This window comes from Podarcis liolepis (assembly GCF_965112155.1).
Source record: "Podarcis liolepis genome assembly, chromosome: 18".
In the NCBI taxonomy this organism is placed as follows: Eukaryota; Metazoa; Chordata; class Lepidosauria; order Squamata; family Lacertidae; genus Podarcis; species Podarcis liolepis.
The window spans coordinates 2,033,818-2,048,982 of NC_139572.1; the positions used below are offsets into that span (position 1 = coordinate 2,033,818).

General features: G+C 50.1%; 1 protein-coding gene across 2 annotated transcripts in view; it reads left to right on the forward strand.

The window, feature by feature from the left end:
* LOC310697231 (protein unc-13 homolog A) overlaps positions 1-15,165 on the forward strand; it is a 113,931-nt gene that overhangs the window by 46,734 nt on the left and 52,032 nt on the right. For both annotated transcript variants that reach the window (XM_083483639.1, XM_083483638.1), the window contains 7 exons: positions 527-746; positions 2,490-2,717; positions 3,548-3,689; positions 5,114-5,283; positions 6,194-6,309; positions 7,562-7,725; positions 8,243-8,393. In XM_083483639.1, the coding sequence (XP_083339765.1) occupies positions 527-746; positions 2,490-2,717; positions 3,548-3,689; positions 5,114-5,283; positions 6,194-6,309; positions 7,562-7,725; positions 8,243-8,393 (1,191 nt within the window). The remainder of the gene's footprint in view (positions 1-526; positions 747-2,489; positions 2,718-3,547; positions 3,690-5,113; positions 5,284-6,193; positions 6,310-7,561; positions 7,726-8,242; positions 8,394-15,165) is intronic.

The window sequence follows — 15,165 nt, forward strand, 5'->3', positions numbered from 1 at the left end:
GCTTGCTGAGCACAGGGATTTCTCTCTCCTGGCTCAGCGTGACCTTGAGATAGTCAAAACCATATTTACATCAGAAGTGAACCTTCTAGAATCTTCCAGCACTTTCCAGTTTCTGCCCTCAAAGACTTTAGTCATGACAGGCTCTACCCCTTTCCTGGCTGCCCTGATGTGGTCAAATACAGTGGTGCCTCGCAAGACGAAATTAATTCGTTCCGCAAGTTTTTTCTTCTTGCGAGTTTTTCGTCTTGCGAAGCACAGTTTCCCATAGGAATGCATTTAAAATCAATCAATGCGTTCCTATGGAGACCGTCCGGGGACAGAGGGGAAGCGCCGCTCTGTCCCCTCTTTTGAAGCAAGGGGCAGAGAGGAGAAGATCGCTTCTCCCCCTTGCCGCCCCTTGGTTCAAAAGGGGTCCGGGGAGAGAGGGGAAGGCGCTGCGCCATTTCCGTTCTTTTATAAAAAGTTGAGAGAGAGTGTCACACATGATTCAGATCCCAATCGTGTATTTTTCGTTGTCTCCCTCCAGAAAAACCATGTTTACAAGAAGACCCTCCAAGCCTTAATCTACCCCATCTCTTGCACAACCCCCCACAACTTCGAGGTGTGGACCGCCACAACGCCCACCTACTGTTACGAGTGCGAGGGTCTGCTCTGGGGCATTGCGCGCCAAGGCATGCGGTGTACAGAATGCGGAGTCAAGTGCCACGAGAAGTGTCAAGACCTGCTCAACGCCGACTGCTTGCAAAGTGAGGAGGGGGTGCCTTGTTCTCTTGGGTTTGTCCTGGGGTCGGAGGCTGTAGGGTTTTGTCTGAACTGAGAGCAATAAAATACACATCTTACGTTTCCAAAATCTGCAGCTTCTCACCACTGATAATAGCAAAGCATTTTGCACCACAGTTAACAAAGGCAATCTGCCAATAAAAATAATACAATGTCTTTTTTTATTACCACCATTGTATTATTATTATTATTATTATTATTATTATTATTATTATTATTAAAAGAACATAATGAGAGTCTCCTAGATTAGGCCAATGGTGTATCTGGATGGGTGACGCTGTGGTCTAAACCATGGAGCCTCTTGGGCTTGTCAGTCAGAAGGTTGTCAGTTCAAATCCGCACGACGGGGTGAGCTCCCGTTGCTCTGTCCCAGCTCCTGCCAGCCTAGCAGTTCGAAAGCACACAAGTGCAAGTAGATAAATAGGTACCGCTCCGGCGGGAAGGTAAACGGCGTTTCTGTGCGCTGCTCTGGTTCGCCAGAAGCGGCTTAGTCCTGCTGGCCACATGACCCGGAAGCTGGACGCCGGCTCCCTCGGCCAGTAAAGCGAGATGAGCGCCACAACCCCAGAGTCGGCCACGACTGGACCCAATGGTCAGGGGTCCCTTTACCTTTAGTCCTAACTTAGAGTAGACCACCCCCATTGAAACCAATGGGCAGCACCAAAACATGCACACTTGTTTCAATGAATCTGCTCTTTGTTGCTGTTTAGTCGTTTAGTCATGTCCGCCTCTTCGTGACCCCCTGGACCAGAGCACGCCGGCCCTCCTGTCTTCCACTGCCTCCCGCAGTTTGGTCAAACTCATGCTGGTAGCTTCGAGAACACTGTCCCACCATCTCGTCCTCTGTCGTCCCCTTCTCCTTGTGCCCTCCATCTTTCCCAACACCAGGGAGTCTTCTCTTCTCATGAGGTAGCCAAAGTCTTGGAGCCTCAGCTTCAGGATCTGTCCTTCCAGTGAGCACTCAGGGCTGGTTTCCTTAAGAATGGATAGGTTTGATCTTCTTAGGCGCAACCTCTTGTTCTGCTGCGTAATGGCTCTTCCCGCTTCTACGAAATGTAAAACAGGTTCCCTAATCAAAATAAAAAAATTCCTTCTAGTAGCACCTTAAAGACCAACTAAGTTAGTTCTTGGTATGAGCTTTCGTGTGCATGCACACTTCTTCAGATACACTGAAACAGAAGTTGCCAGATCCTTCTATATAGTGAGAAGGTGGGGAGGGGTATTACTCAGAAGGGTGGTGGGAATGGGAGATTGGCAGATAGCTGAGATGAGCCTGTTGACGACTCTTAACGACTGTAATAGGTCTTACAGGAAAAGGCAAGGGGTGAGAAGGTGAGAAATGGCTTAGTCATGTATAATGAGATAAGAATCCAATGTCTTTGTTCAGACCAGGTGTCTCCATGGTTTTAAGTTTGGTAATGAGTTGCAATTCAGCAGCTTCTCTTTCCAACCCCTCCCCACCTTCTCACTATATAGAAGGATCTGGCAACTTCTGTTTCAGTGTATCTGAAGAAGTGTGCATGCACACGAAAGCTCATACCAAGAACTAACTTAGTTGGTCTTTAAGGTGCTACTAGAAGGAATTTTTTTATTTTGACTATGGCAGACCAACACGGCTACCTATCTGTAACAGGTTCCCTAATGTGTGGAATAATCAGAATGCATTGCAGTGACCCATTCACGGCAAATCTCTCTCTCTCTCTGTCCAGGGGCGGCTGAGAAAAGTTCCAAGCACGGGGCTGAGGACCGCACGCAGAATATTATCATGGTGCTGAAAGATCGCATGAAGATCCGGGAGCGCAATAAGCCCGAGATCTTTGAGCTGATCCAGGAGATCTTCGCCGTCTCCAAGACCACTCACACCCAGCAGATGAAAGCTGTGAAGCAGAGCGTTCTGGATGGGACCTCAAAGTGGTCTGCAAAGATCAGCATTACAGGTACGTCAAGCCAGTGGACGTTTATACAGACAGGCATGTAGATATGCGCAAACACAGAGAGTCAGATGAGCATAGAGAAATCTTCTTCTTTGGTGATCCCTTGTAGCCCAGTAATATAATAATAATAATAATAATTTTTTATTTATACCCCGCTTGGACCACTGCAATGAGCTTTATGTGGGGCTACCTTTGAAGGTGTCCCGGAAACTGCAATTAATCCAGAATGCGGCAGCTGGACTGGGGACTGGGAGTGGAGACCACATAACACCGGTCCTGAAAGACCTACATTGGCTCCCAGTACGTTTCCAAGCACAATTCAAAGTGTTGGTGCTGACCTTGAAAGCCCTAAACGGCCTCGGTCCTGTATACCTGAAGGAGCGTCTCCACCCCTATCATTCTGCCCAGACACCTGGGTCCATCTCCGAGGGCCTTCTGGCTGTTCCATCATTGCGAGAAGTGAGGTTACAGGGAACCAGACAGAGGGCCTTCTCGGTGGTGGCGCCCACCCTGTGGAACACTCTCTCTTCAGATGTGAAGGAAATAAGCAGCTATCTTATCTTTAAAAGACATCTGAAGGCAGCCCTGTTCAGGGAAGTTTTTAATATTTAATGCTGTACTGTTTTTAACACTTGATTGGGAGCCGCCCAGAGTGGCTGGGGAAACTTAGCCAGATGGGTGGGGTATAAATAATAAATTATTATTGTTGTTTCCACCCTCATTTTTCTCTCTTTGTGTTTTGTGGCTGTTTTTTGGGGGGGTCGCCCCCGGCCGTGGGTGCGCATGAAACCCATCAAAACGGCACTCGGCTGCGCATGGGATCGCTCGACCAGTGGTTTGCGCGCAAGGGCTGCAGGCGAAGGACAAGACCGGGTCCAGTGACCCGTATGTCACCGTCCAGGTCGGGAAGACGAAAAAGAGGACCAAAACAATCTACGGCAACCTGAACCCGATCTGGGAGGAGAACTTCCACTTGTGAGTTGATATCCCGGGGTCCTCATCTCTGTTATTGCTGTTGTGTAGTCGTTTAGTCGTGTCCGCCTCTTCGTGACCCCCTGGACCAGAGCACGCCAGGCCCTCCTGTCTTCCACTGCCTCCCGCACTTTGGTCAAACTCATGCTGGTAGCTTCGAGAACACTGTCCCACCATCTCGTCCTCCATCGTCCCCTTCTCCTTGGCCCTCCATCTTTCCCAACATCGGGTCTTTTCCAGGGAGTCTTCTCTTCTCCTGAGGTGGCCAAAGTCTTGGAGTCTCAGCTTCAGGATCTGTCCTTCCAGTGAGCACTCAGGGCTGATTTCCTTCAGAATGGAGAGGTTGGATCTTCTTGCAGTCCATGGGACTCTCAAGAGTCTCCTCCAGCACCAGAATTCAAAAACATCCATTCTTCGGCGATCAGCCTTCTTGATGGTCCAGCTCTCACTTCCATACATCACTACCGGGAAAACCAGAGCTTTAGCTATACGGACCTTTGTTGGCAAAGGTCTCGTCTCTAGCATATATCAAATCATATATCAAATCTGGGGTTCCCAAACTGCAGTCCGTAGACTGCCAGCACGTCCACGGGCTTCATTCAAGGAACCCACACTTACAGTTCAAATTGGTTGGGCTTCTACGGCATGCAGGATGTGATTCAATATAAGAAATAAAAGAAGCAACAGAAAATGCAATGAAGTTCCAGACAGCATCTAGCTGGTCCACTGAGACTCTCAGCAATTTTCAAGAGGTCTGGCGGTCAGGGAAAGTTTGGGGACCGCTCAGTTAGATGCAGCAAGAGACCTGTCACCCAGTGTGGCAAAGTGGTTAGAGCGTCAGACTAGGACCTGGAGGTAAAAGGTAAAGGGACCCTTGACCATTAGGTCCAGTCGTGGCCGACTCTGGGGTTGCGGCGCTCATCTCGCTTTATTGGCCGAGGGAGCTTCTGGGTCATGTGGCCAGCAGGACTAAGCTGCTTCTGGTGAACCAGAGCAGCGCACGGAAACGCCGTTTACCTTCCCGCCGGAGCGGTACCTATTTATCTACTTGCACTTTCGTGCTTTCGAACTGCTAGGTGGGCAGGAGCAGGGACCGAGCAATGGGAGCTCACCCCGTCATTGCGGGGATTCGAACCGCCGACCTTCTGATCGGCAAGTCCTAGGTTCTGTGGTTTAACCCACAGACTTGGCCACAAAGTTCCCTGGGCAGTCTTGGGGCAGGCACTGTCCTTTAGCCTGACCTACCTCACAGGATTATTGTGGGGGGGGGGTAAAGCCACAGAGGGGTGGGGAAGAACCACACACCCTGCCGTGATCTCCCCGGAGAATAAGTTTTGCGGGGGGAACTCCGGGAACCGTAGCCCTGCGAGCTGAAGATCTCAAACAGCTCTCGTTTGTGACGTTGCCTTCTTCTCCCGCAACAACAGTGAATGCCATAACTCCTCCGATCGAATCAAGGTGCGTGTCTGGGACGAAGACGACGACATCAAGTCTAGGGTGAAGCAGCGCTTTAAGAGGGAATCCGACGACTTCCTGGGCCAGACGATCATCGAGGTGCGGACGTTGAGCGGGGAGATGGACGTCTGGTACAATTTGGGTAAGCGATTGCGAAGGTGGTAGGGGCAATCCCCTGAACTGTTGAGTCCCAAGACCCTGGGGGTATTGTACTCCTACTGCCAGCGGACTACAGACTGCATGTGATTGAGATCGCAAGTCACTGTGTTTATTATCCCATAATCTTTGCTTTAACGTCTTTAGGGCGCCTTCATAATCCAGGGTTGTTAAGGCAGCAGAGAGCATTATTGGCTGCCCACTCTCCACCTTAGAGCAGATTTATGCCACAAGGTGCCATAGGAAGGCACTGGACATAGTAAAAGATCCATCGCATCCTGGTCACTGTCTCTTCGAGCTCCTGCCGTCGGGACGGAGATACAGGACGATGAAGACAAGAACGAGCCGTCTTAAGAACAGCTTCTTCTCCAGAGCGATCTCGGCCCTGAATGGGAAGCCCGGACTTTGAAAGTCATCGAATCTCCCTTGCTGTATTATACTGTATTGTTTAATTAGTGTTTTTATGGAGCAGTCAAGTAATTTCGTTGTCCCCAAAGGGGGCAATGACAATAAAGATATTAAAAAAAATTAATAGAGTTGGGGGGGGGGTGATAGACCAATAGAGGTGGCTTTTTTAGCCATGGTTTTCTGCCATTTGCTGACAAATTCCTCATTGGTCAGGTGTTGGTACAAACCCTTTCCTAGATCAAACACTGAAATCCTGAGCCAATGTTTTAGGGCAGCCCACCACGCTTTAGTTGAAATTGGGCATTCACCAGCTTCTAACAGAAGTATGGAGTTGGGGACACAGTTGGGTACCTGCAGCAGAGATCGTAGAAATTTTGCCTGAAAGCCATCATTATCAGGCAACTCGTTCTCTGCACACCTGTGTGACATAATTGACCTTTCTCCAAACGCGATGCTTGCCTACCACATTCTCCCCTGGACTGTTTCAGATAAGCGGACGGACAAATCGGCCGTCTCTGGGGCGATCCGGCTGCACATCAGCGTGGAGATCAAAGGCGAGGAAAAAGTGGCGCCGTATCATGTGCAATACACCTGCCTACATGAGGTGAGTGGGGCACACGAGACCTTGGTGCCCATGCTGTTCTGGGACAGATCCACAACCACGCAGCTAGGAACCAGGGCTTTGCACAGGCCCTCTCTGATCTGCCAGGGGTGTGTGTCTGTGTGTTGTCCTTCCCTGGGCCCAAAGTGCAGAAAAACCTTCCCCTCCCTGGAAGTGGGTCCTGAATTAGTTCAGAAGACAGGGCTGATGTTTTTCTTTGGCCGTCGGAAACAGTGTCCGGCCGGAAAATCGCTGAAACATCTGGGAAAATCTGGACGTATGACAACCCATTAAAGTGGGTAATATTGCAAGCTTCATTTGCCATTGCTATACGGGGTGGTACCTTGGCTTACATACGCTTCAGGTTACAGATACTTCAGGTTACAGACTCCGCTAACCCAGAAATAGTACCTCGGGTTAAGAACTTTGCTTCAGGATGAGAACAGAAATCGTGCGGCGGCGGCAGGAGGCCCCATTAGCTAAAGTGGTGCTTCAGGTTAAGAACAGTTTCAGGTTAAGTACGGACCTCCGGAACGAATTAAGTACTTAACCCGAGGTACCACTGTATACTGTTTCTGGTTGTCGTCTTCTTTGATGATCCCTCGTAGCCAAGTTAAGATTGTCTTCCATAAACACAGTTTTCACAGTGAGTCCGTAAGTTACTGTGGAGGCCAATTCTGGATCCACACGTCCTTCCACAGTGGGGAGAGAGGTTTCCGGGCGGGAGTTGATCACGGTGTGAATTTGCCAAGCGTGCCTTCCTCTTAGCACGTTTCTCCCTTGCGTCCTGAGTTCGAGTGTCTTCAAAGCCCATGACACCTTTGGGAAAGGCTGTTCTCCAACTGGAGCGCTCGCAGGCCAGTGTTTCCCAGTTGTTGGTGTCTATGCTACAATTTTAAGTTTTGCCTTAAGAGAGTCTTTGAACCTCTTTTGTTGACCACCAGCATTACGCTTTCCATTTTTAAGTTCGGAATAGAGTAGTTGCGTTGGAAGACGATTATCAGGCATCCGCACAACATGACCAGTCCGACGAAGTTGATGTTGCTTTGACACTGGTGATCTTTGCTTCTTCCAGTACACTGGCCTTAGTTCACCTGTCTTCCCAAGTGATGTGTAAAAATTTTCAGAAGCACCATTGATGGAATTTTCTGAGGAGTTGGAGATGGCGTTTATAAGTGGGACTGTTTGTAGTATAGCCTCCTCCATAGGTACATGACTTTTCTGTTTTAATTTTAACCCATCAATGTCTCGTTAGAACCTATTCCATTTCGTGACGGACATCCAAAACAACGGCGTGGTGAAGATACCCGAGGCGAAGGGCGACGACGCGTGGAAAGTGTACTTCGACGAAACTGCCCAGGAGATTGTGGACGAGTTTGCTATGAGATATGGAGTGGAGTCCATCTATCAGGCCATGACGTGAGTCTCTGTGGGAATAATAATAATAATAATTTATTTATTTTACCCCTCCCATCTGGCTGGGTTTCCCCAGCCACTCAGGGCAGCTCCCAACAGATTATTAAAAACACGATAAAACATCAAACATTAAAAAGCTTCCCTAAACAGGTCTGCCTACAGATATCTTCTAAAAGTCATTTAGTTGTTTATCTCCCTGACATCTGGTGGGAGAGCTTTCCACAGGGCGGGCGCCACCACCGAGGAGGCCCTCTGCCTGGTTCTCTGCAACCTCACTTCTCGCAGGGAGGGAACTGCCAGAAGGCCCTCGGAGCTGGACCTCAGTGTCCGGGCTGGACGATGGGGGTGGAGACGCTCCTTCTATAATAATAATAGTCCCTGTCGAAATCTCAGGTTGTGTCCCATTTTCTCTGTCGCAGCCGTCTTTCCCTGGTGCCAAGCGCAAGGTTTCAGGCTGCTTTCCTAAATCCCGAGTTGCGTTGACTGTGTTTCCCCCTCCTCCTTTCCTTTTTTCTTCCAGGCATTTTGCCTGCCTGTCTTCGAAATATATGTGCCCTGGAGTGCCAGCAGTCATGAGCACTCTGCTGGCTAACATCAACGCTTATTACGCTCATACAACTGCCTCTACCAACGTCTCTGCCTCTGACCGTTTTGCCGCGTCCAATTTCGGGGTAAGTCCGATGGTGCGTAGAACACTCATTTCTTACTTTTACTCTCTCCTTTTTCCCCCGGGGGGGAGGGGGGTACATGGCGGTAGAGAGGACCCTACCAAAAAAAACATCGCTGCAGAGTCCGAAATTCGGCAAAAGAAGAAGCGCCGGCTGTTCCTTTTCCCCATGAAACGCTGCGACAGTTTTTGCAGAGCAGGAATCAGCAACGGCATTTTAGCCCTGGCTTTGCTTTGCGACCTTATACCGTATTTTTCGCTCTATAAGAAGCACCAGGCCACGAGACGCACCTAGTTTTTGGAGGAGGAAAACAAGGAAAAAAAATATTCTGAGTCCCAGAAGCCAGAACAGCAAGAGGGATCGCTGCGCAGCCTGCATTCGCTCCATAAGACGCACACACATTTCCCCTTACTTTTTGGGAGGGGAAAAGTGAGTCTTATAGAGCAAAAAATACAGTAATCACAGGGTTTCTCCAGCAGTCGCTGTCGGACAACAACTCCCATCACCCCTAGCTAGCGGGACCAGTGGTCAGGGATGATGGGGACTGTAGTCCAAAAGCGGCCGGAAACCCAATGGGGAAGAACTGGAGGAGAAAGGGCACGCAAGGCGAGGGGCTACCAAAACCATGATGCAGTGCGACTGGGAGCCGGCCAGTATGATTGGGAAACATGGTCTAATTTCAACTCTGCTAAATTAATATAATTTAATAAGAGGCAAATTGTAGGGAATGTGACCTGGCCTGTTCTGCGGCGGCTTTTTTTGTTGGGGTCCTCTGTAGAAGTGGTCACAGCCTGCAACCGGACTGAGGCCTCCTGGCTTAGTCGACATATGGCGCTCAAGTTATTAGGAGTGCTGTTCATTTCTAAATATATCGCCGTGCCTTTCTCGAAGGAGCTCAGGATTGTGTACATGTTTCCTCTCCCCTCGTGAACTGCGCGATTAACCCAACGAGGTAGCCTCAACCGAGAGATTGAAGGAATAGATTTCCCAAACCTAAAACTGACTGTGCAGGCAGTTTGAAACAGGCACCAAAATCCCTATTTTTCCTTAGCTAAAATCCATTAACTTGAGCTCTGAGTCAATGTATAAACAAAAACCCGGATGTATAAACAAGTGCTCAGAGCCCTCTCCTTTATCAGTTCGTGACGGCAAGGATGGCCTTGACTGTTCCAGTAGAACAGGGATGACACGTCTAGGTCTTCTCTTACGTCCTAGACACACTCTGACCCACAGTCCTATTCTGGGAACAGCGCCAGAGGGTGTTCTTGGAGATGGTGACCTCTTGCTCCAAGATAAGAGTAGGAACAGGAATACCCTTTTATGGTCAGGAGTACAGGAAGGAAAACCCTTTTATGGTTAAGAGTGCCGGAGCAGGAACATCTGTGATGTCAACCTGCGTGTATAAGCTGACGTGGCTGGATTCCTGGGGAAGGGGGAGAGGGTGCCTGGAGGATATATATACTGCATGAAATTTCTCATTTCTTTGGACTTGCTGTGAACTGACCACGCAAGTGCCTTCTGCTATCCGGAGAGCAAAAATAAAGAATTCTTTCTCTGAACTAGCCCTCGGTGTCATTTGACTTCCTTCCTCCCGTCTGGGAGCAACGCAGAGCCCACCAATCGGTAAAGTCTAATAAGTCTACAAGATGACACCGTTCAGAGGCCGCACACCAGTGGTGGGCATGGACAAAGGTGGAGGTGGCCACAATCTAGGGTTGCCATATGTCCTCCTTTTCCAGGACATGCCCTCTTCAGGTCTTGCTGACATATGCAGCCTAGGACCCACGTACCTACGAGACCGCCTCTCCTGGTATGCCCCGCGGAGGACCTTAAGGTCCACAAATGACCATCAAACCGCCGACTTTCCGATCGGCAAGCCCAAGAGGATCCGTGGTTTAGACCATGTGGTCATGTGGCCAGCAGGATTAAGCCGCTTCTGGCAAACCAGAGCAGCGCACGGAAACGCCGTTTACCTTCCTGCCAGAGCGGTACCTATTTATCTACTTGCACTTTGAGGAGCTTTCGAACTGCTAGGTTGGCAGGAGCAGGGACCGAGCAACGGGAGCTCACCCCGTCATTGCGGGGATTCGAACTGCCGACCTTCTGATCGGCAAGCCCTAGGCTCTGTGGTTTAACCCACAGCGCCACCCGTGTCTCCCTACATGTAGGAGGGGTATTTAAAAGGAGAGTTGTCACAACAGCGACCCTTAGTTTAAAGTAGAAGTCAGAAAATGTGTCCTCTTTTTCGCTCTTCAAAACATGGCAACCCTATCATAATCCCACACCACACATGCGAGACCCCAGATGAGAGATTGTCTGAGGACTTAATGTACACCGTCTTGCGTTCCACGATGGAAGAAAGCTCATAAGATAAATGTGAAATAATAATTTCCACCAATCAAGGAGCGGCGTCTGAAATATCTCCTTGCTTCCCTCTGGGGCTGAAGCAACTCCGATTTTCATGTTCATAGAATTCCTGGCTTTTGTTATGAGCGAGGCAGTTCATCCCCGGCCTCAAAATGTTGATATATAGATTTACGAAGACGACGACTAAGTCAGGAATGCTACAGGAAGGCGATGGTTTGTGCCTTGCGGGAAAGGCGTGGCAAAGTCTGGAAAGGTGCCGATCTTGAGATCATTTCCCCCAGTGCAACTACTGTCGCCTGCTAAGACTCAGAAGGGATACTTAGTGAAGCGCTGTGCTAGGGAGACATTTTGAGCCTTATCTTGGAAAGCATGATGGAGAAACTGAGCTTTCACACCAGAGACCATATTTTTCACTCTATAGGACGCACCCGACCATAGGACGCACCTTGTCCGTTTCTCCTGCTGCTTCGCTGAAGGGGCGCTGAGCAGAGAGGGGGGAACAAGGGAAAAAAATCTCCCCCTCTCTGCTCAGCGCCCCTTCAGCGAAGCGGCAGGAGAAACGGAGCCCCTTCCATTTCTCCTCCCGCTTCGCTGAAGGGGCGCTGCGCAGCTCTCCCTCTCTGCTGAAGCCAGGAGAGTCTTGCTCTCCCTGCTTCAGCAAAAGCAACCCGAAGCCTTTGGAGCGCAGCGTGAGTTCCCGCTGCGCTCCAAAGGCTTCAGGCTCCTATCCCTGAAGCCTGGAGAGCGAGAGGGGTCGGTGCGGACCAACCCCTCTTGCTCTCCAGGCTTCAGCGAAAGCAACGCGTAGCCTCCGGAGCGCAGAGGGAGCGCTCCCTCTGCGCTTCGGAGGCTTCGCATTGCTATTGCTGAAGCCAAGGAGCCTGCATTCACTCCATAGGATGCACACACATTTCCCCTTAATTTTTGTAGGGGGAAAAGTGCGTCCTATGGAGCGAAAAATACGGTAGGTGGGGAGCTGTCCAGCAGTCAGAAGGAAATCCTGTCTGGGGGTCAGGTTGGCAAACCACTTTCTGGGTTGCAACTGGTTCGGGAGCAGGGGAAAAGTTTGGAGGGCAGAAAGTTAAAGTCGAAGGGGAAGGGGAATCTACTGGGATGCTGGAAATTTGCGGCGAGCTCTGCGCTCACGCTGACGCGCCTGCTCTCACTTAAATATCTTTCCCCCCATCTCACTGAATAACCTTTTACTAGCGTACACGTTAGTCGTCCAACACAAACTTGCAAGCAATTTTCCCTAGCGTAATGCCTATTTGTACACCATTTTCGAGAACAAATTCATAGTTAGGCACGCTTCTGCACTCAATAAATGCATTTTGGTAAACACCATTTATTTGGAGAACTGTATTGGAAAATTCAGATCGATGTGAATTTTTTGAAGGATGACTGTGTCTCAGTTCTGTCGTTTCACAGGCAGAGGAAGTTTGCCCCAGCCCAGGAGGAAACAGGAAGTTCCGACGGGCTGGAGCAAACATCCCCTTTCATGTCCGCTCTAGGAATGTTGTACTGGACTGCTGTCTATGTGTCACATCCCATACACAGGAGGCTGTGATGCCCTCTATTCTTAAAGGTAAAGGGACCCCTGACCATTAGGTCCAGTCGTGGCCAACTCTGGGGTTGCGGCGCTCATCTCGCTTTACTGGCCGAGGGAGCCGGCGTACAGCTTCCGGGTCGTGTGGCCAGCAGGACTAAGCCGCTTCTGGCGAACCAGAGCAGCGCACGGAAACGCCATTTCCCTTCCCGCCAGAGCGGTACCTATTTATCTACTGGCACATTGACATGCTTTCGAACTGCTAGGTTGGCAGGAGCAGGGACCGAGCAACGGGAGCTCACCCCGTCATTGCGGGGATTCGAACCGCCGACCTTCTGATCGGCAAGTCCTAGGCTCTGTGGTTTAACCCACAGCGCCACCTGCGTCCCTATATGTTGTACTTGACTGCTATCTATGTATCACATCCCATACACAGAGGAGGCTGTGAGGCCCTCTATTCTTAGATGGCTTTAAAAGAGAATTGGCCAAATTCGTGGAGGAGAGGGCTATCGATGGCGGCTAGCCATGATCATAGCTCTGCGTCAACAGTTGGGGTGCTTCTGAAAACCAGCAGCTGGAAATCGCAGGAGGGGAGAGTTGGTCTTGGGTTCAAATCCTGTTTCTGGTTTCCCAGGGGCATCTAGTTGGTCACTGAGCCCCAGGCTCTTCTGATATTCTTACATTCTTAAAACACAAAGAGGCAGGCAGCCGAGTGGATTGAATTGCAGATATGAGGCAGGTAGGTGTTCACTTCTCTCGCACTCTCACTGCATGCGGTCTTTGTAGTCTTTGCCCAGCATGCGCTGGTGCAGCTTGAAGACTACAAAACCCCATGGTGCAGTGTCAGACTCAGGGAAGCCCACATCATAGCTGTCCACTTTTCCCTTTTCTTGCGAGGAATCCTATTCGGTATAAGGGAATTTCCCTTTAAAAAAGGGGAAAGTTAACAGCTATGGCCCACATGTCAACAAGGAAACATAGACCAGCAGCAACGTGGATTTCAGTTCTGATGCGCAGGGAGTGTGTGGGAATCTCAGCGAGGCGCATATCAGTTGCGCTGAGGGAAGTGACCTTGTACACCCAGCCCCTTTCCCCATGACTCTGCCACGCCGTTTTAACTTAACAGGAGTTTTTGAAAACAGGTTTTTTCTCTTCTCTGTGCATTTTCCAAAAGTCGACCGCCAGAGGCTTGTTCACGCAGCAAAACTGGGGGTCTGTGGTTGAGGCCGTGGGGCCTCAACACGTTAACAGAAATCAGGGCTGTGGAGAAAGAGGGAGCTTTGCACCCAAGCCAATTCTGAAGGCCGAGAACAACAGCCCTGCCTGGTTTGTCAAAGGCGACCGATTGCAAAAACGAAACGGCAAAACATCGCACAAACACGGGAGAAGTTTATGTCTGATTTACCGACTGCTACCACAAAGTGTGTGTTAACAAGCCTCTGGTTCTGCTTCTGTATAAAACCAATTCTGTTTTGCGGTTAGGGACGTGTTTAGCCCTCGACAGGACTGTCTTTGTTTTCTCGGTCTCTCGTTTTCTCTCCATCGCGGCTTCGAAAAGAAAAAAAAAACCATTTTGATAAAAAAAATCAAATGTTAGGCTTTGTACAAACCGTGTTTCTTTCTTTCTTCTTTTTTCCCTCTCAGAGAGAGCCTAAAATTTGGGCGTTTTCCCTCTCCCCCCAAAAAACCAGACTGTGTCGCTTTAACCCTCTGTGTGCCGGTGCTAAGGGGTGCTACGGAGGCTGTGTTGTGGCGGATGTGCAACCGTGTTCTTTTTGTTGCAAGGATTGCTTTTTCGTTGTCTCTCGCAACCTTAGCGGTCAAGGGAGATGTAGGGGGTGGGGGGTGGAGTGGGGTAGGGGGTGGGCGGGTTGAGGGGAAAGGAGGTCTCAGCTAGAGGTGGAGGGGGGAAGCAGAGATAGCGGGTAGCGGAGGGGTGTTTGGTTGGTCTGTGTTTGGGGGTGGAGGCAGACCCTGGAGGCATTTTGCTAACTGGGGCGATAGGCAAGGTTAGTGTGTTGCTTCCCTTCTTACACGTACGCAACTGGGTGTCCCTTCAGCCCTGGGGAGACTGCACAGTACACAGGCGGAACTTGGCTTCAGCACCAGTCAACCGGACAGCGCACAGTACCAACATGGCAGACAATTGCTTCCCATTTCAGCACCAGAGGACTGGACAGCTCCTTCCACATCATCCAAGGAAGGCGTGGCCTTCTTGACCATATGTGTCCGTCCCCCCCAGACATAATCAAAAAACAATGGGAGGCTATGAGATTAATCCCACTCAGTGGACCAGAATGTGCTCTAAAGATAAAGGGACCCCTGAACATTTGATCCAGTCGTGGCCGACTCTGGGGCTGCGGCGCTCATCTCGCTTTACTGGCCGAGGGAGCCGCCGTACAACCTCCAGGTCATGTGGCCAGCAGGACTAAGCCGCTTCTGGCGAACCAGAGCAGCACACGGAAACGCCGTTTACCTTCCCGCTGGAGTGGTACCTATTTATCTACTTGCACTTTGACATGCTTTTGAACTGCTAGGTTGGCAGAAGCAGGGACCGAGCAACAGGAGCTCACCCCGGCATTGCGGGGTTTCGAACCGCCGACCTTCTGATCGGCAAGTCCTAGGCTCTGTGGTTTAACCCACAGCGCCACCCGCCTCCCAAGTGAGGACTACAACCCACCAAAATCAAGGGCATGATTCCTTTAAGCCCATTGATCTCAATGAGCCTTATGCCTTATAGTAGGGTTCATCCCAATGAATAAACAAGGGTTACAATGACAGCTTGACTTGCAAAGGTCTGTCTCCCATTCTGGACTATGGATGTTAGGAGAAGTCCCATTCATCACATTGCAGAACTGTTTC